The following is a 22,900-nucleotide window of genomic DNA, read 5'->3' as shown; positions in this document are numbered from 1 at the left end:
AGTTTATAAAAATTTCAAACAGTAGCTCAATCTTTGCATCACATATAGATGTGCAACAATATTTGACATTTTATGGAACAGAAAAGACACCCACAACAAAGAAGGACTCCTGGGTGGTGTAGTCCATCCCGATCAAGGACCACAGGTGTGATAGGAACCTGGTCTATGTAGGACTAACAAGTGCTCCCTAGAAGTGGGAATGAAAGAGCACACAGCGAATATTCTACATGCAAGAACCACCTCTGCTCTAGCTATCTACTCCTCAGACCCTGACGTAGAACCAATGTTCAATCAAGCGACGGTGATCCACACTACTCAACATGTACACCATTTCAGATGGCTAGAAGCTATTTACATCTGCATGGCTACACTCAAAGATGGTAATTGCATTAACCAAAAGGATGAATTATTCTTTCAACAGCCTGGCAAGTGCTCTTAGACAAGAATCTATGATAATCTACAGCAGTTAAAAGGCGCATGCTTGAAAGTCGTTATTGATATGCACGTGAACGAGTTCTGACTGGTGTTACAATTAAATTTGATTAGAATTGCATTCAGTCAGGAGTTATACATTAAAATGGAGCCCTCCTGTCTTGTTCATTTACTGCTGGAATTAACACTTTGTGTGAATTTTGTTATATGTTACCTGAGGAAGAACCTAAGAGGTTTGAAAACGTTTGTAACAGTCTATTTTGATTGTTGGAGATGCACACCGGTAACAGGCTCACTGGTATGTTTGTTTTACTTTACTTCGGTGTAGTAATACTGTTTTTGGAATAGCTCAATCTTCATGGTGATTATGTCGAAAAGTAACCATGTTTGTACCTAACTTTTGGTAATAAATTTATTTAGTTATTTACATTTGTCTTTTTTTACGGACCATTGGAAGTTGAAAAAAAAAAACAACCTATATATATTGTAAGCAATAAATGCCATTACTCCAATGTTGCCAACTGCAGTGCCATCTCAGGAGCAGCAATGGAACATCAGAATTTGCACAAAAATGAAAAATGACAAACATAATAGAAATAAATTCTCGTTAATTATTTGAATAAAATTTATTATTTATTACTGGCTAAAGACTGACTTCAATATCACACCACAACCAGCAAGAGAACTTTAGAATTTGCATGAAATTTAAATTTTAGACATACTGTGATTTTTTTTTTTTTTTTTTTAAGTCTGAAAGTTCATAACTAGTGGGAGTTTCTGTATTTTGATATTTGTTGTAATAAATTTGGCTAAACTTTGATTTTCAAAAGAATCAAAGATATTTTAAGTAGATAACTAGAAATTATGGAAACTTTTATGATTAATTCTTAAAATTGTTTTGATTAAAGTAATTATGATTAACTCTAGCTAGGGATTTTCAAAATTATACACAAATTGATAGAAAAAATTATCTCATATGATTAAATGATTGTTGCCAGAAATACATTTTTAAACAATTTTACATATCAATGGAAGGAAAAGCTTCAAATATAAATATTAGCTATAAACTCTGCCTTATGACTTTGTTATTTCTATGGTGTGAAAGGGACAAAAAACGTATTTCTATGTCTTATATTCTGTCCATGAATGTTTTAAACAAATTGATACTGTTAAGAACTTAACAGAAAATTCTTGATTCTTTGAAAAATTGGTTTTTGTTTTATAATGCTTCAATATTAAAATAGCTTGAATAAAAGATTCATTCAGATAAATTTATTAATAAATTAAATTAAATATCACATTTAAGCTATATTTTAAAAAATTATCACTTAAACATTAAACATACAAGATGATTCAAAAAAGTTGGTCTCAAACTTCAGAAGTGTAAAGGGGTTGAAATAGGACAACTTTTGCATAGAAACTTGGGTTTGCTGATGTAATCCTGAGTCAGTAGAAGGTGTCAAATGTAAACTTTTGGAGGATATCGAAAGCCTCATTTACAAGACACCAATGGACAACTGGAAACACTGTTAGCCAGTGGATGTGGTTTGAGAGATACTTGGAATATTTTAGAGGATGAGAGAGATCCAAGGTTCAGTCACACTGAGCCATGTCTCATGCTTTTGTATTCACTACATTTATTTGATGCAAGCTTAACTGATTCATGTCTCAAGTTAAATAATTTTGTTAGGATCAACATGATTGATTGATTGGTCAGATCAGATCACCATGTTTTGCCATGTATTTGTCATGCACAAAGAAGTAAACATGTGCTTTTGTTTAGTAATCATAACTACTATAGAATGGTGATTTTAGAAAGTTTATTATGGAAAAAAAACAAAAATTACTACTAATTATAAAGAATTAATATCAGAACTGATTGAAAAGTAAAAGAGCATCATAGATAACAAAAAACGACAAATTCCACAACTAATAATTAATAAGAGTAATTAATAATTGTTCCTCTAGTCATAAAGAAAATTATTTTTGTTACTTTCAGAGGAAAGTGTCATGTAAACAATGAACCAAATCTGCTTAATCTAAGAGGTTTACAAAGTGGTTGATAATAAGCATATGACAGTTCAGGATGTTGTAAATTTGCACATTGTAACTAGCTTTTTCATGGAAATCATGTGTAGATTAATACTGGCTCACCAGATTTATTTATTTTGTTATTTTTATTATTATTGTTGACTGTATTAGCAAAAATAGTAGAGAGGATTGATGAAAGGACAAGGATCCTTGAAGGTATCGATAATCAAAAAATTTTGGAGACCCCTGGTTTAATCAGTACTTTATTCAGATATTTCATCATTATCTAAGTTTTCTTGATTCCAAATGAAATTTATATTTTGAGGTTATTATTGTCATCATCATCACATGTACAGATTATCATTATTACTTAATTCATGTAATATTAAAAATTTGTCTCAAAAATCCATGTCCTCCATCTTGTTTATTTCATTAGATTTTATCTGTGTGTGTTAAGTGACAAGCTGAAAGTGAGCTGAGATTTAAGTCACTATTATCAATAACTTAAACCCTGGCTTACTTTTAGCGACTTGGGTCTGGAATTGTCATGATGAGTACAAAGTGACCTTGAGCTAAAGTTTGCATTTCAAGTTGCTGTGATGAATATGTTTGTTTGTTAAGTTACAGCAATGCAACATTTGGGTGATCTACCTAGGGAGATGCTTTCCAGAAGGTCTTTTTAAGGGTTACTGGCCCCTATTCAAGCATTACAGACATGGAGAAAATCTGGAAAATTCCATCTTGCCAGTCTTTCCTGGTGAGACATGAATCCATGATAACTTGCAGTGTTCAGAGAACAGAACTGCTTGGGTGGTGAATAAGGCCATTAATGTATTGATTCTCAACTAATGGCATATCTAGTTAATCAACAAATAAAATCAGTATCATTATTTTTTCATTTGAATTTGGTTTAATTGAAAATAAAATCAAAACAATTGAGTTCACCTAAAAGAAATGAATCTAAATTGTACCATATTAGCTAAAGAGATCATAGCAAATTATCTTGGTTTATTTTGTTAATTAAATTAATGTAACCAAATATCTAAAATCTGGATTTCTTTGGGTTATTTTTTGGCTAGATATTAATCACCATAATAAAATAATTTGGACTAAAGATAGGGACCCTATATATAGTGTGTGTAATCAATGCCAGTTTGGTAACCATGTCTTAGCCAAAATGGCTGAACCTGCTTTACTAGGCACTATACAGGATGTTCTGCTCAAAAGTATCCAATTTGATTTGGCTATAAAAAATTAGCAGTTAAAGATATAACTTCACCAAAGATTTTAAGATAGAAAATTCACCAAATTTCATTGGAAAAATTCACCACATTTTTGTGTGCTCAGCAATCACAGTGAAAACATTAAGGCAGTAGGCAATTTCTTACTATGTATTCTGCAGTATTCCCTGTCTCACAATGGCAATGACTACAGTGATGCACTCTCGAAGATCCTAAAGATTTCCGACAAAGTTGCATAAACCATATCTTTCATGTAATCGTATAGAAAAAGATCCAAATCGGGAAATCTTGGCAGTCATGTTATCAGGCATACCAGACCACAACCTGCATTTTCTCCTGTGGCAAAGCTGTGACTGGACAATAATGCCCATGATTTGACTTCTGCTCCAACTTGAAGTATAAAAAAAAATCTCTATAAAACTTGATGAATTTTCCCACTAGATGCCATTTGTTGCTTTTGTATATCTTAAAACAATTCATTTTTTACAGAAAATTAAAATTGGGTATTTTTGAGAGAACATCCTGTATTTTTACAGTTAACCAGTCATAGTACATGAAACAGTTCTTTTAAAATATTTATATGAACAACTATCATAAATTCAGTTATTTGAATTTAGTTTTCAGAAATTTTTTAATTTTATTTTTTGGATAAAGTTAACAAGGAAATTTACATAATTAATTCTTTCCAATTTTGATTTTTGAATGTCATTAAAAATTTGAAAAAATAAGATAGATGGGTTAATCATATTTCTTTTTCCAAATTTCATTTAAACTTTAAAATTAAAAAAATAATAATAATAAATCAAAACTCATACATTTTAAATTAATTTAGTCTTTGGAAACAGCTGTTGCTTTTGTATTAGCTTTTGAGTTTGTGAAATGAAAGAATGTCAACAGTAACATTATTGGTTTGTAACACAAATTAAAAGGTTCAGGAACAACTTTTAACTCAGAAAATCTTTTTTAGAACTGTTTTTGTTCTGTCTTCAGCCAATTTAACATTATAGTAGGTTGCTACTATAACATTTGAGTGTTTGTCTCAATGACAGAGGTCTAGTCAGAGGTCTTATCTTGGCTTGAAAAATGGCAGATATTTTTAGTGGCACTTTAAGGAAATGAAAGATATTGAAATATTAATTTATTGTAAGATTTTTTAATTTACTCTTTAAGATTATTTAACATTTACTAGTTCTTGCATATTTCACTTAGTTGTTTGATGTTAGTTCTTATGAGTCATATTAACTGTAGTTTGTGTATTGGCATGTTTTTAGGCTTAAATCCATTATCATATAAGTAAAAATAAATATTAATTTCATTCCTAATGATTTTGTGTCAGGCTTTTAATTCAGTAGTTATTTAAGTTTGTCCTGAACAGATTCCAATTAATAAAAATTAATAATTGAAATATATAACATATAGCTTTCAATTCTCGTCTTGCAGGTTTCTCCTGAAGCATGATGGTGGAACCTTGAGAAAAAATTTGATGGTAATATCAAAATAATTCTTAATTTTCTGGCTTTCACAAATTTCTCTCTCTTGCAGGTTTTACTCTATTTTTCTATTAAAAAAAAATCAATGCAACATATTTTCCTCTTGTTATCTAAACCATTTGGTGGTCTGCAGATCCCTTGGAGTCCAAGGAACCATGGCATACTTGCATAAAAATTCCAACTTTTTAAAATGCACTCATTTTTTCAATAGCTTGTTGACATGACTTGCAATGACTTGTTGAAAATATTTTTTCAAAGAATGCATACTTGATCAGTTTCGGTGAAGGTATTTTCAGATTATAAGAAACTAGGCGAAAAAGCTTTGAAATATCTAGTTCATTTTGTTTCACATATTTCTGTGAACAAACACTTTTGATATTTTATTGTCTGAAGAACAATGGTAGAAAGTAAAAATCAAAAGATGATAAAAATCTGCCAAATATTTGCCTAGGGAATTGTAAAAATACTGCAAAACAAATAATAATGAATGGAAAACAAATGTTCAAATTTTTGGTGGAATAGTGCAGCATCAACTTTTGAGAAATGACATTTAAGTTTTGCAAAACAAAAAAGCTAAGTCACTGCTAATGGCTGTACAACAGAGAAACTGTTACGTGTGGACTAAAGAACATGAAAACTGGACGATAGAAGGGTGCAAAGGGTAGAATTTAGTGACTAATCAAGAATTTGTATAGGAACTGGTGACCATAGAAGCTAATTTGTTTGAAGATGTGAATCAGAAAAATTTAATGAGTACTGTCTACTGAAGTCTGATAAATTTCGTACAAGTTTGATGGTTTGGGATTTCATATACTGGAAAGGTACTGATAACCTGTGTATAACAAAAAGCCAGAGTTAATCCTGGGATTTATATGGAAATAATTGAGCACTTTTTTGCTGTAGAAAAACAAAGCAGGCATTTAAAGTGGCTTGCCAACAGTCCAAATATAAAACATTTTGAGAACTGTTGGTATAAGTTAAAAAAACTTGTCACTTCAAAGACACCAAAGAATAAGGAGGAATTGAGCGTAGTAATTATTGTGAGTTGGCAAGAAATTGATAAAGATTAGTGCCAAAGTTTGATGTAATCAATGCCAAAGTATATAATGGCTGTTGTCCGAAACAAAGTTGGTTCTACAAAATTTTAAGTATTATTTATTGAACATGCAGTGGCAGATTTAGCACTTGAGAGGCCCAGGTGCAATTCAATTTTGAGGCCCCCCTCTAAATATTTTCAATACCCCTACACCCTACAGTGTGCATTCTACATGCATGTTTTTTTACTCTGGTAAGTACTATACTGGTGATTTTAAAATAGTGAGACATAGGGAAATAACATTGAAAATTAACCAATATAAAATTACAACTGCCTGGCTGTATTTAAAAGGTTACTGGTGTTCAGATTGTATTACAGTAAGATCCTGCTTAATGCGGGGATGCATTCCTAGACAACAAAGAGCTAAACCAAACAGCGTTAAGCGAGGTCATCTTAACATAGCATAAATAGGGATAGGGGAACATGTGACCAAAAATAAACAAATTTTACTTTAATTTTAAGTTATTTTTATATTAATTTGTATAATAATATATGTTAAATAACACATAAATATACACACAAAAATGTAAAGTTTATTTTTTGTGATGAAGGTCCTGACTTTTCTGAAATTCTTGTTTTTTGCAACAAAGTCGTGAAGTTTCATTTGTCACTTTTTTCTTTCCTTAAGTAAATGTCAGTAGCAGAAGATCACATCAAAAATACCTCATTTTGCTTTTGCACTTTTTTCAAAATCTGGGTCATTCGCTACAATTTGATCAATGAATTCGGTTATCGTTACCAAACTTTTACTAAGGAAATCTGTAGAGAAATTTTTTGGGTTCTTTGTTTTCAGAATCTCTATTTTCCAGTTCTACATGAATTCCTTGTTCTACCAGTTCTTGAAGGTTGTCATTGGTAAGACTCTCACCAGAAACCTGCGGTAACTCCTCAATATCCTGCTTGTCTCCTAGTCCTGCTGTATCGATTAGGTTGACTTTGATTAACCTAATGATACAGCGATAGGTTCTTTTTGTTGAGAATTTTTGGATACCTTCAGCCATAACTTCTTCCACACTTCGTTCATGCATTTATCAGTTAATTCTTGCTAAGCAAAGCTGATATTGCTTATGGCATCCGTGATGTTATATTTTTTCCAAAATTGCACCAAACAAACATAGATTTAAAGAAAGTACACCTTTTTGCCACCTTTTTATGATCAGTTCATGTTTGTAAATAATTGTATTATATACGAATCAATGAAATGCTGTGATAATTTAAATCAGTGTAAATTTTGAGCTTTTTTTTAAGGCTTCGAGCAGACCACATTATATCGAATCAGCGTTAAGCAAGGTCTTACCGTAATTATGAAAATTGAAACTTATTGGTACAAGAATTATTAAGTTTCAATAGGTAAAAGTGTTAAAAACAAAAAAATTAGTAATCCATGGATATAAAAAATAATTTATTTTTAAATTTATTACTGATTACCACCCACAAAACACGTCATAGCTGGCATTATTCATTTGTCAATTTACTTTAGGGTATATTGCAAAATTATTAATTATTTTTATTATGAAAAAAATATTAATATTAAATAAAATAATTTTTTTTTATTTTGAGAGCTGAATTTTGAGGCCCCCTTGATTTATGAGGCCCCAGGTGCACGCCTCATGCGCCTGTGCAGAAATCTGCCACTGTGAAATGATTGAAAAATTATGTCAGTAGAACTATATAATTGTTAAATTTTATCTTCCATGGTGAAGACGAAATCCTCACCATGGGAGATAATTATGGAAATAATTTATTTGATGTTTGTTCTTAATTTATGTTAAAAATAAATTTTCTTCTTAAAAGCTAAAAAATATAAAAAGAATTTTGTTGCATAGTTCTGATTGACTTGAAGTGCTATGCATGCAAAAGGTGTAATTAAAATTAGTTTTATCAAATTGTAAACACTGAAAAATGCACATTTATTTTTTGTTAGAAATTTGGTAAACAGAGATTTTTATGTTAATCAAATATGTTAAGGTTTATAGCTATTTCAGTAGTTGATTTTTTTTGTTAGTTGATCCATTCGTTAATCATGGGAGTCCACTGTATAATACATAATGCATAATAATAATAATACTCATATTTTAATTTTAATATTGCATTATGATCTTTTTTTATATTTGAAAACTAATATTACATCATTCTAATCTGAAAAAAACTATTGTTATTTCCTTATCAGTTTGGTTTACTTTATACACATTGGATAAGTGGACAGTTTTTATAGCCTTTGAAGTATTGACTTATTACAGTTCAACTGTGTGTGTGTGTGTGTGTTTAAATTACATTTTTATACAAATTTTATTTAACTATTGATCTATTCAAATATAATATTTCTAAGTCTATAATAAATTAAAATGTTATTTTGTTTCATAGGTTTCATCAATTGGAATGCACTATGCTACATTGAGTTAAATAATTTAATTGTTATCAAAACACACATATTATAAAATTAATTTTTATTGAATTTTTTTCAGAATCAAATACAAGAATTAAAACAGGGACAGATATCCAGTGTAGCCCAACTCCGATCGGCACTTCTGGACCCAGCAGTGAATCTTATGTTTGAGAAAATGCGTAAGGAATTGGATGGCGTGAAAGCACAGCTGGAGGAAACTCAGAATGAACTGAGCGCATGGAAATTCACCCCTGACAGGTGTGGTGTCAGCAACCTCTTCAGGCAGCTACTGCTACCACTACCAAACTTTATTTACCTCATGATAGAACTTATCATGACTCAAAATAGAACTTATCATGACTCAAATAGAACTTATCAGACTCTTTCTTGTGGTTCTTTCTCTGCTCCTGGAGCCACTACAGTCCACCCTTAACATGTCAATGGAATTAGCATCAGCATTGAGAAGCTCAGGTTGGAGGGGTTGTCACATGACTGAGAGCCCCAGTTCCTCAGATGTGTGATTGCTGTTCATGCAGTAAGGAACTATATTGACTGTGTCCTCAGAGGACAAATGACTGAAAGTTTATTCTCCAACCCTAGGCTTTTTTTCCCTACAAGATGAGGGTTATCTAAAAACTGTTTGCAAGAATTGCTAAACAAGCTACTCGATTCAAAGCAAATATGAAAGACTGAGTATAAATAAATCCTGTTTAATACAGGAGTTTACAGAAGGACAGAATATAGGAAATTTTGTAAAAAGGGACAGTTGTCTGTAATTTCAAAAGTGGGGTAAATTCTTGGTATGAGAATATTTTAGTTTGTGATTATTATTTTTTTAGTAGAAATAAACTTTTTATCAGATTTATTCAAAATTTGCCAAAGCATTATTTTTATATTCCAAGCAAGAGCCAAGTATTTATTGATATAAACTCAGTCTTTACATTAGTTAATATAATAATAATGATTTAAAGAAAAATACACTATATTTAATAACGTTTACTTACAGCATTGCATAACAGCGACATTGCATATTCCTTTCTATATAATAAATACATTCAAATTTTCCAGTTTATCTAAATTGTTTTTTTATATATTTCAGCAGTTAAATAATTAATGATCTAATTTGCTTAATATAATCTCAACTTCTTAATTAATTTAGGAATTTTAAATATCATATGCAATATATTTAACTTTTTTTAAATACTAATATGCTTATATATGATTATTTCCATTATTAATATCATACTTTAATTTGTTGTGTCTATTTGAGTATTTTATCAAATATGAAAGCTGTTAATTTCTTGAAATAAGAAATTGACAGCTACTAAATAAGTTTAAATATTTTATTAAAAACCTACTTGATTGTTTATTATTGATTACTATATAAAATGTTTGGCTCTTAAAATTTTTTTTAAATAATTAAAAAAAAAACTTTGCTACTTAAGTCATTTTATCATGATCTTTCATTTCATTTAAAACATTCCAAAATTAATAAAATTTATAGAATTTTTGAAAGATTTTTTAAAAATATAATTCATTTATTATAGTCAATTGTACAATATTTACATTGTTTATTTACGAGATTAAGTATTGGTACTGCTGATAACACAATGCTTTTGATATTAAATTAAAATTACTGTATAGCTTAATTTTAAAAATTAATATAATAGATAATTATTACTTTTTTTAACAGTTTGAATGATTAGGATATTATTTGTTCAGTCTTATTTAATTTAGAATATTACAGTATTTAAATTTTTGAACTAATTTTAAACTTGTGTGAATTGTTTTGAAAGTATTTTAAATAGTTAAATTCAAAGTAAGAATTTTTAGAAGTTGCTTTTCATACCAGTCTTATTTATTTTTTAAATTACCTTCTTTCTTTCTTTTTATTCTGAGGCTCGAATATAATGCTAGGTAGAAACACTGATTACCGTCAGTTTCTTTTTTCCTCAAAATTTTCTGTAAATTTTGTGCAATTACTTCTGTTCACCTTTCTCATTCTCTCATTCCCTGTTTTCCAATACTTGTCATGTTCTCATTCTCTTTTCCCTCTTTCTCAATACTTGTCTCTTGTTTTAATGAAGGTTTTAGTTTAGAAAATTTCAATAATAATAACAATCAAATATACTAGTTAATTAATTGTTTTAGATATTGAAATGATTCATACATTTTGTTTTTAACTGATATATGACTGATCTGAGAAATGTTATCATTTTAGTGTTATTATAGAACACATACTACATATATATACAATGGTTGATTTATAAATAAGTCTAAATATCTGTAAAATTAATTTGGAAAAGGTAGCTTTTTAACTTTTTGAGTTTTAAATCTCAGTTTTGTTTTGAATGTTATATTTTTGTTGTTATACAAATATAATTTAAATACTCGATCAAAAATGTTATTTGTTACTTTTTGTTTATAGCATATTATTATTATTATTATTATTATATTATTATGTTTTAGGTGAACTGTTACTAATGCTCTCATATAGTTGATAAATTTTATCTGTTAACAAAACATTTCAGAATTTATTGTTGTATTTTGAGAAGAAATGCATTTCCCAGATAATTTTTCAAATATCAGATCTGAATTTTTTAGATATCAATTATATTTAACATCATATAACAAACAGAAATATCATCTTATAAAAAAATGATATAAGAAGATTTGGATTGTTTAAAATTGCATCCATTTGTATTTGACATTTTAGTGATTTCATACTTTGTGATATATAAAGCATGTTCATATTCAAGATATTAACAAATAGCAAATAGTAATAAGCATTGATTATTTTTTTGTCTCACATTATCAAACTTTTTATTTATTTGAATTGATGGCATTTCAGTAATTTTTAATTCTAACATTAATAACTATATTTGTTGAATATCACTTTTGAATACATATTTTTTTTTTTTTTTTTTTTTTTTTTTTTTTTTTTTTTTTTTTTTTTTTTTTTTTTTTTTTAATTATTTTCAATTTTCAGTCAATTTATTTTTCATTTATTACAACAGTTTCATGATTGAAAAATACATGTATAGATTTCTTATATTTGTAATTACTCTGTAGATTCTTCTGGACTTGAAGGTCCTTCTTCAGGCTTTCTGCATATTTCCCGCTGTCTACTCCTGTTCTTAAACGCATTTACTGCCTCCTCACATTTTCCCTCCGTCACAAATGATTTGACTTCTTCGAACGGTTTTCCTCTTCCAGGTTTCCTAACATTTTTCAATTTCATGTAATTTCATATTCTAAGTATTACATTTTTATTCTTGAACATACATGCTTGGAATTCGTTCCACTTTTCTTCCTTTCCACTTGCAATCTTGACAGCATGATTAATTTTTCACCCAATAACTTCTTTGCCTTTTTTCAAGCAGCCTTCTTTCTCTCGATGGGAACTCCTACTTGTAACATAAATGTAGTGTTTTCCTGCATTGTTATTGGATATATCTACGGATTATCAGTGATGAAAATTTTAAGAGAATAATTTAAAAAAATATGAAGTCATTGCAATAGTTAACCTTTGGAGGTAAGAACATAACTAAAGTTTAAACTGCTATTGTTATCTTTTTATGGACATCATTATAGTTCACTTGCAAAAAGAAAAAGAAATTTGCGCATCCGAGACACGAAACAACGACCTTAACCCCACAACACTGACTGGAACGTTGCTGGACACATATTTTTATTGTTACTAATACTAAATAGTTACAAAAACTACTATTACCAGTAGTAAATAATAATAAAATATTATACTATAACAACTTTGTGCAAAATTTACAAAATCAGTGTTAAAAAATATTCAGATAATATAAATATTATTTATTAACAAATATATTTCAAAATATATCTTATTATCTGAAAAAGAAATAGTATATTATTACAGAAATAAACAAGTTTCTAATAGAACATTGAAGTTACTTAATAAATTTAGAAACAGACTATTAAATTTGTTAGTCATTTGAAGAATTTTTCTAGTGAAGGTAGGGTTTAATGGTTAAATAATTTAATGATGATTGAAAAAAGAAGAAATAGTCTGAAGAAATTTAAAACTACAATTTTTGTCTAACTCTAAGCTTGAAAAGTTTTTCTTTCCATGTATCTGGACCCATCAAATTACAAGGGGAATTTATAAAACAAAATCAGTCAAACAACTTTTCCATCAGCTGATTTTGTTTCAAATAGATTGAGTCTATTTTAATTGATTTTGTGTTTAAAGAGTTAGTATATGAGCATGATGTTAATTATGTTAACTATTTTGAGACTAATTTTTATATATATTTACATAATTTGGATAATCCATAGAGATTCTTTTTTTTTTTTTTTTGTATTTGTACATCATTTAGTTATAATTCAGTTTTTAGTAAATCAGTAGGAATTTTTAATTCTTTTTATCTGTATGTCCTTAATATTTTTCTTTTTTTGTTTCTAATATTGTCTGCTTGGACCTTGTTTATATATATATATATATATAGGACTTATTATACCCCTGTAGTTTCTGATTTGAACAGAGTAAGTCTTAGTTAAAAGTCAAAACAAAATATACAGATGAAAATAATCTGTATATTTTGTTTTGACTCTTGACTAAAACTTCCTCTCTCTGCTAATCAGAAACTATGCCAGTATAATAAGTCCTATTTATAAACAAGGGCCAAGCAGACAATATAGAAAGATTGTTTTTTTTTTTTTTTTTAAGATTTTTGAAATTAAACAACTAGTCAAACGCTTAATGTTTATTTAGCAATTTAATGATCAAAATATAATATTTTTTATAACCAGTGAACTTGTTAAATTAGTCAAATATTATAATTTTGCCTGAATTAGTTTTATACTGGCTATTTGATTTTTATGATCTGATCAGTTTTATTGAGATATGTCATTCAAAATAATGTAGAAATATGGAATGTGGTTTCTTTGCAGAAAAATAGTACTTCTATAGATGACAAAAGTTTTTATAAAAAATTTTTAAATGAACAAGCAAACAGAAGAAACCATTAAAATTCATATTTTAAATTTTAACTATTTACTGTCCCATATTATAATTTTATTGTATTCATCAAAAATCTAAGGAAATTTAAGTTACAAAAACATTTACTAATTTACTTACTAAAAATTTTTAAAATTGGTAGAAAAGTCATCTTTATCAAAAATATATAAATTTTTTAGTGATTGTGACATTTTTTGTATCATTAATAATTAAATTTAGTCATATCTCTAGTTACATTTTAATTCAGAAAATTTGTCATTTTTCTAAAGTAATATCATGTGTAATAAAACCATTTCACTGAATATTTCGACTACCTAGGAAATTTTAGTAGTTCAGTAAGATGATAACTTTTAGAAAATAATTGTTGTACCTGCAATAACTCTTGAAATAGTTTTGTACTACTGATAGCAAAGTATTGTAATTGTGTACATCATTTATAAAAATACCAAATTCATATCTAAATTTCTAAATGTTTCTAAAATTTATAGCTTGTATTTTTATCTTGTTAATAATAGTTTCCTAGTATGAATATTAATTTATTAACATTGCTTAATATTTTATATTGTAATAATTAATTTGAATATTTTTTAATTATTAAATTGAATAAAATACAAAATCTGTAAGATATTAAAGCTGCTTCAAAAATTAACTTGAAACAAAATCGTTTGAAAGTAACCAGTTTAATTTTACTGAATTTAAAAAAAAATCTTTTCTGTATTTATTATCAGGAATTTTTAAATTCGCTTTGTTTTTTGAAGTAAAAATTTAATTAAAAAAAGAGAACAAGATATTTTTTAAGTTTACATTTGATCTATTGATCAGTGAACTTCCCCTTTAATGCTGTATTTAATACAGAACACCTTATAAATGGGGAAAATAGTAAATTATTTAACTCTATGAAATTAAAACATAATTTATCAATTGGGCATCTCCTATTTCATCAAATTCTCTAATTATAAGTAAATTATAATACAAACATATGTATACAAGTTCATAATTACATATGTGCTTTATCATATAAGTATTTTTAAACAGTATATAAATGTACATTTACATTTTTGGGCTCATAGAGTGTCAAAACATTGAGAAATGCAAAACCAAGGGGAACAAAAACATAATTTGATCAGTCAACATACTTTTTCGTCTGTTATATTCTATAACAGACATGAAAGTAATATATATATACAAGGTGTCCACTTAAACATAACCCCAGGAGAAAAAAGCAATCTTTTCAGTACTGCACAAGTGTATGCCAGTGGTTCATGCTTGTTCCAGCAGTAAAAAGGAAATCAATTTGAGATAGTTTAACATAATGTATAAATAATTTTTGATCATAAAGAATAAAGACTAAATTGCAGAAATTAATACAAAAAGTGAACATCTTTTTGTTAGAGAACATATTCAAAATGACCTTATTTAGTAGCAACACAAAGACGTAGACATGAGTGTGGTATCAGGGATGACATGTAGCTATCCTGATGTCATCATTTGAAAGGTCTGTCTTATACGTCTCTCCAGTTGCCGACATCATTCAGTGGAGTGCATCCTACACTGATGCGTTTAGGTGACCTTACAGGAAAACATCCGGAGGAGTCATGTCTGGAAAATGTGGTGACCATGGAACAAAGCTATATTGTTTTATCCAAATCACTCTGTGAGCTGTCTCTCTGGGATTGAGGTGACACACGTCTCTCTGGGAATGTGGTGGCATGCCATTGTGCTAGTACCAAACCTGCCTGTAGTTGTGCCATTTGTCTACCATTGTGTTTTCAATGTTTAGATATCAATCACTATTCAGTGTGTCATCATTAATAAAGGACAAAAAGCTCTTCATTCCAAATTCCACATCAGATGTTTAGGAGAAAGTGCATTTAGTGTTGTATAAGTTGCATGCATTGTGGAGCACACACTGCCTTGTGGTGCATATTGTAATGAACATACACTCATCCCAGAAAAACATTGCCTTGTCAGTCTGTAAAATATGCTGAAGGATTTGTTTTGTCATGTTGTAAATTTGACATGATGTTGACCACACAAATTGCTGTGCAACATCTGCATGTCCTGGTTGCAGTGAGAAGGAGTGAGAAGGAAATGGGTGAATGTCATAGTATGAAATATCCTGTGTATTTGTGTCCTCTGCAGTCTACACAACCTAACTTAATCTAACCATTGCTAGAAAGATCTCTTTTGCCCCTAGAAAGATGTTTAAGTGGAAACTTGGTATATTGTATATATTTTTATTTCCTTTCAACATAAAACATAAAAAACAAACATTTAAAAACTGAAATATCTTAACATAGATTTATTTTATTTAATTATGATAATTATTTAATGGAATAGTAAAACTTTTTTGTTTTTAATAATAAATTTTTCTTACACGAATATCTTCTGTCATATAATAACTTAGCAGCTATTTCCACATTTCTGTAATAATCTAATTAAACCATACAAAGTTATGACCTAGAAAGTTAAGAAGCTATAATTATAATTTAATAATTTAGAGAGATTTTGGAAAGGTAGATAACTTTTTATTTAGTAAAATTTCTGTATTGATATTTTCATGATTTCTTCAGTGAATTATTGTTAATAGATAGATAGATGGATTTACTTTACATTTATCCTTATGTTGCATGTTTATAAAATTTATATTTGAGATAGTTTGGATAGAGATACTTATCTTTAATTTTTATTATTTTATTATAATAGTTTTTAAAGTGAAGAAAATATACTAGTTCATTAATTTATTCTTATAATATATACTAATCCTACCAAAAACTTTTTGTTTCACGAACTGAATATCGAATTCTGATAAGTGAATAACTATTTGTCAATAAGCAATGTACAGTCTTGATCAATAGATTGATTATTATAATCTCAGTACATGTTTTAATAAATAATTGTAATAAATAGAATGAGATACTTTGAAAAGTATCATATATCAAATATAGTACTACTATTTACAGTAAACTTAAACTAATTAAAAATGGCACAGAACACTAATATTAAAATTAAAACATTTCATAACTACTGAATTAATTAGCTAATTTATTGATATTTTAAATTTTGAAAGAAATTGTTGGATATTATAGAATATTATACCTTATAAAGATATTAAATAATGTACAAAAAATATCTGATACTGGGATGTCTGCACATGCATTAGTTCATTTTAAGTTTAATTTGTGAGAATCTTTTATATAATGATTTATAATTAATTTTTGCTTTTGATGTCCTCCTTAATTTCCTTAAAATCAAATTAAAATTCAGAATTTAATTAATTCATTGTTTTCACTTTATTGTTTAAATCTCTTCAATATATGGGTATATTAAGTTATAAATAAAATTGCATAGTCATTGTTTTAAAAATAATCATTTATAGCTAATTGCAGCTCTAAAAATATAGTATTGGTATTTTCTTATGGACCAGTTGTGAAAATATTGAAATAAACTATACTGGATAAACACTCAATTTTTTATGAATAGGTATAATATACTTTCACTGGCTGCTTATTTTACAATTTCTTTACTTTTATGACTAGTATAAATATTCTATTAAGCTGTATGTGACTATATGAAATGTCATATTTTTACTTGGCAATTTGTGTAGTTATACAATTAAAACTGGATTTCCAGAAAGAATATCATTTGAATTAATGTTCAGCTTGCAAGAAAAAGAATGACTTGCTTAGCAGTGCTTTTTTGAGCACCAAATAGATAGCAAAAGCAAATTCAGCTGTACATTGATTGCATCTTGATATCTTAGAGTGCAGTTTTTCCTTGATTCACATTTTGCACTTTGGAAAACTCTTTGACTGTCACTAAAATAATTAGAATTAAACATGATCCGTAATTGTTTATTGGTTTTTTTTGCACATTCGTATACCACACACTATTGCTGTTTATAATGAAAACTATTCCATCTTCCTTTGTCTTGTTTCATTATTTGTATTCTTTGTGAATGAATTTACTTTTTGTTAGAATAATTTATAAATTACATTCTACTTACTTTTAGGTATGTATTCTATTTATTCTAGATAAAATTTGTTTCCAAGGTTAACATCTTGATGAAACTTCTTACTTTTCGAATGTTGTGGATTGATTACTGTCATTCATAGAAATGTAAATTTTTTTACAAATTTGGCAGTTTTTTTGTTTAATGATTTTTAATGAAAACATTAGAAAAAGATGTTGTTTATTTGTGATTGTTGTGATTATTTCTGCATTACTTAGATATATTTTTATATTATAAGAAAGAGTAAATAACTTCATTAATTTTTTTTATTTTTTCGAATATAATATCAATAAGGAAACATGAACGGGTGATAGTGATGAATTTAGTATTTTAAGTTTCTTTGAAATTATTTTTTAGAAAGAAACATTAATTTTATTTATTTAATTTTAATTGAAATTAGATTATTAATTTAGATATTCAAGTGCTATCATATTTTATGAAAATTGTTTCAAGTCATATTATTATTATTAATAAAAATGCTTTGTATATAATGTTTTATTAAACTATCTTCTAAACTTTGTTTTTTAATGGATTTATTGTTTTAAATACAGAAATTTTGTTCAACATTTATTTTATGTTCATTTATAATTTATTTTATATCTAATATAATGTAACCTGTTCTGTACTCAGTTTTCAAAATATGTTGTTTAACAAATACTTTTAATTATTTGAGTATATGGTTTCAACATATTTTCATTTGCTTGAAAGTCTAAATGATTCAGATATAAAAGTTTTGCATTTTTTTTTTATTATTAACTAACATACTTTCATATATTCCATATTTATTTATTTTTTTGTCATTATCAAACTTATTTTTTCAAGAACATAGCTGGTAAAAGTAATGCAAAAGCAGATCTGATTTCTTATTACAATAAATACTGTATTTTTTGCCTTATAAGATGCACTTTTAGATATAAAATTTTATAAACCAGGATGCATCTTATACTAAGTAGAATATCTTTTTTCTAAAAATCAATGTGAAATATTTATGCATCCAATACAATTGTATATCTTACAAGACAAAAAATACGATAAATGTTAAGTCAAGAATCATTTTTATTTTATTCAATCAAATTAAAAAGTGAAAGCTTTCACGTCAGTTTGTGAAAGGTATGACACAAATGAAGTTTGATGTGTCTTGAAATTAAAGTGGAATAATTCTGCAAGAATGAAAATTTATGAAACAGATTGTGGTGAGTTATACTTTTGTCTTTGATAGTATAAAATAAATTATAATTCCAGTATTAAATAGTAATAAGATAATTACTTTAATAAATTATTTACTTTTAAAATATAATAGTATTATTAACATGGTTTAATAGTTTTAAGTTATTTGTGTATATTTAAAAAAATGAAACCATAGTTTCTTATACAAAGAGGTATTATTTTTAATTTAAACATACAGTATTATAGTATTATTATGGCATTCTTTATGAAAGCCATGAAAAATGTAAGTTAATATTATTTTAAATTGCTATTGCTGATCCAATAAAAAGAATTTGTTGAAATATGAAAATTTCATGCTCTGATTATGAAATTATTTATAGCTACTGCATTGTAAATTATATATATGAGTGTTACTAATAAGTCAGTCAGGTGTTTTTTATATGATTTTACATGTAAAAAAACTTTTGAGTTTTTTTTTTGAGAGTGATAAATTTTCAATATGCTGAAGAAATGAAGTACTAAACATAATTCTCTGTAATTTCAAACTTTTAAATGCATCTCCATTTTCTTTTCTAATTGAATTCATTGTTATCTGTTCATTATAATAATAACAACATTGAATAATAATAAAATAATAATATAAATCCAAATCATTTTGCATCCTTCCTGTTTAATGTTTATCATATGTTGAATTTCTGTTTAGGTAAAGGGTAATTTAATGGGTTGATAAGTTTTTGCCTTTAGTTGCTTAAATAAATAATGTCTGTGAATTATTTTTAAGAAGCTTGTCACAGTTATCATAAAATAAAATATACATAATAAAGATAATACATAATATGTTAGTGTTGTTAAATTTTTATATCTTGTCTTTAAGGAAAAAAGATTATTATTCACTCTTTTTAATTTAGGATGCATATAAAGCAAAAGTAACAGTGAAAACTTTTAATCTTATTAAATACTTATTACTAAGTTCAATAATAATAAATCATTAATTTCAAAGAGCCACAGATTTTTTGATAAGTATTTTTGGAGGTAATTTTTATCATCATCTTATTTTCTGAACCTAGAGAAAGTTGACTTTGAAAGTATTTAATTATAAAAAAAATATCCAATTTCTTGATGTAAATTTTTTATTATTCTTAAAACAACAGTTGCTTATAGTAGGCAATGAGTGATTAATGACAAAACGAGTAACAAGTAGTATTAGATTGAGATAATCTTCTAATGTATTGGAGAATCAATTGTTTAAGCAAATTTAAATTAAAGTAAGTTCCAAATCTATAGTTCTGAAGTTGTAATGCAATGTGTTCAGAAGTATTTTATAGGTTTAAAAATCATGTTTAATATAAAATAGTTTGTTGTATTAAGCATAGCATTAAATAATTTATATTAATGCATAAGTAAATGTTACATTATTTGTTAAACACTTCAATTGAATTAATATAGAAATATACACAAACACAAATTTAAATATTACTTTAAATATCATCCATTTGCAATCCATGAAAAAGTTTGAAAGGAAAAATATTAAGCTTCTTTTGAAGTCTGGAGTCACTTTTGTTATTTAAATACTAGAGAAGTTTTACTCCCATGGGCTTTGTTCATTTGTTGAAAAATTTTGTGACAGTTAATCAGTTCCCAGTACCGCTGTTTCTAAATTTTTTGGACAGAAAAAGTGACAATTTTAAGCTAAGTATTATAACTGCCACTTACCATGAGGGCTAAATGCCAGTTGCACTACTTGGATCTCTGTCTAACCTTTGCTTTCAGAACTATCAATTTAGATATAATCATACTGTAAGCAGTATGGTTATATCTAAATTTGGTAGTTGGTTTGAGGTCTGGGTAGTGTAATTGGCAATGCATCTGCATGGTAAGTGGCAGTTGCAGGTTTGAATCCAACTCCAGGCTGATTCTTTCTGTACATTATAAATTAATATTTATAAATTAATTCATAAATTATAATTATTAAATTTAACAAGATAGGGCACCTACTGCCTACCTGCAAGCCAGATTACTTAGTATTTAATTATAATAGCAGTAATATGGCCAAATCTAATCTAGCAGTTGTTTGGCTTTAATTATTATTGTTCGTATTCTATTGAATAATTTGTAGTATATTATGTAACTGTAATTGTAATTTATTTTCAAATTCTGGTTCATACTTATCAAAACTTTATATCATAAATTATGCATATGTACTTCATTAAGCTTATGCTATTTGAAACAAAAATCTTTATCTACATTATGCTATTTGAAACAAAAATCTTTATCTTATCTCAATAATTGTTATCTTATCAAAAATCATGTGGCACCCAAAAATCTGGACCTTAGCAATAAGTCATGAACCTCATTTCAGTCAAGATTGAAACAGTTGAGAGAGATTGCACCATGGCACGTTATCAAGGTCATCAAATGGACCTTGATCACAATCTAGATTGAAATGCTCAGTGCAAAGAGGTATAAGAATATGTAAAGTTTCTTAAAACTCTGCAAAACAAAAGTTATAGGTAAACCATGTTCAAACTTTGCTCTTGCAAACAAATTAATACATTTAAATGTTATGATGATAGAATTGAAAAGGATTATTATTCTACTGTTACAGTTTCAACAGAAAAATTCTATAAATTATATAAACACTGTAATGCACTTAATAAAATTAAAAAGTTACAATATAGGTGTTGAATATAGACTAGTCATAAGCAACTCAAGGGAGGCCCACAAGGTTCTAATTTGTGGCCCTCAGGATTTTGACATCATAACTTTATTTCCCCACTTTTTCTTTGTGTCATTATGTAACTCTAAGTAATTTGATATTCTTGACAAAGAACATTCAAACTAGACTGATGAAAAAAATAAACTATATATTACTAGTTTGTATATCATTAGCATATATTATTTTAGTGCCTACTGTACTGGATATTATGGAGTATGTTGGTACTTGGCAAAATTGAAGTCTACAGAGTTCTATAGCCTATAACCAGAAAAAGTTTCTGCTCATTATTGGTATAAACTGTTGATAAGCATTTTCAAAGCTTTGTTACTTTGAAAATTCTGATGTAAGGTGTCAATAAAAAAAATAAGAATGAAGCAAACACTATTGGAATTAAAGTTGTTAACACTGATAGAGAGTTTTCTTTATTCTTATTCTATATTTGTCAATAAAAATATGTTTAACTTTGCATTTGAGCAAAGTTGAACATATAAACTAAATAACCCACTTATTGTAATCACAAACATTCTCATCAATTGTCTAAGTTAAAAAAAAAATTTATAAATGTATTTTAATTATTTTGTTTTTTCTTTCAAAACTTTTAATCATTACCAACAATATAGTGAAGTGAAAAAGTCAATGAATTGTCTTCTGGTAAAACAACATAACATTCTTCAACATATACTCAGACTCTTTGAATATTATATAACACATACACCTTATTGCTGAGAATCTATTTTATTGCTTTAAACGAACGTTTTCAACCTGATCAACAGGCCATCATCAGGTTATCAATTCTCTGAATCGTTCTATATTCAAATGAATATGCAATAACAAATTTGATTTTAAAACGGTTAGAACATTTCGTTAAAGACTCAAAATATACAAAAATATAACAAATTCTATAAATACATACAACTGAAAATTGAACAAATCAAAATAAATAGAGTAGGACAAAAAATAAAATAAAAATACAAGTATAACAACACAACATATATAATTACATCCATTGTGCGCTGTGCATCAGATTTTACGAGTCATTCCTGATCATATACTTTCATACTGATGGTAACATCGTGGTGTCCTTGTAATTTAAACATTTGCCAGTAAGGCTGAATTTATATATATCAAACTTTTTAAAATTCAATGCCAAAGTCAATGAATGCATCAGTGTAACAATCCTGGCCTCAGCCCATTCAACCACCAAACCATCCATTTGCACTACTCTGGATAGTGCTGTAGAATAGTGTCCCTCATTTACATCATACATTGTCTACGTCGTACATATGCTCCTTAAGCCTTTTGTTGAGATTCCTGGTGGTGACACCCATCTTTGTTC

General features: G+C 27.5%; 1 protein-coding gene across 2 annotated transcripts in view; it reads left to right on the top strand.

Annotated features, from left to right (window-relative positions):
- LOC136988955 (pre-mRNA-splicing regulator WTAP-like) overlaps nucleotides 1-22,900 on the top strand; it is a 139,703-nt gene that overhangs the window by 59,104 nt on the left and 57,699 nt on the right. For both annotated transcript variants that reach the window (XM_067286974.1, XM_067286979.1), the window contains exon 6: nucleotides 8,756-8,934. In XM_067286974.1, the coding sequence (XP_067143075.1) occupies nucleotides 8,756-8,934 (179 nt within the window). The remainder of the gene's footprint in view (nucleotides 1-8,755; nucleotides 8,935-22,900) is intronic.

Source organism: Centruroides vittatus, unplaced genomic scaffold, assembly GCF_030686945.1.
Source record: "Centruroides vittatus isolate TY-2023 unplaced genomic scaffold, ASM3068694v2 contig_1276, whole genome shotgun sequence".
Taxonomy (NCBI): Eukaryota; Metazoa; Arthropoda; class Arachnida; order Scorpiones; family Buthidae; genus Centruroides; species Centruroides vittatus.
The sequence above is the reverse complement of the archived record's forward strand: the minus strand, read 5'-3'. Positions and strand labels throughout refer to the sequence as shown.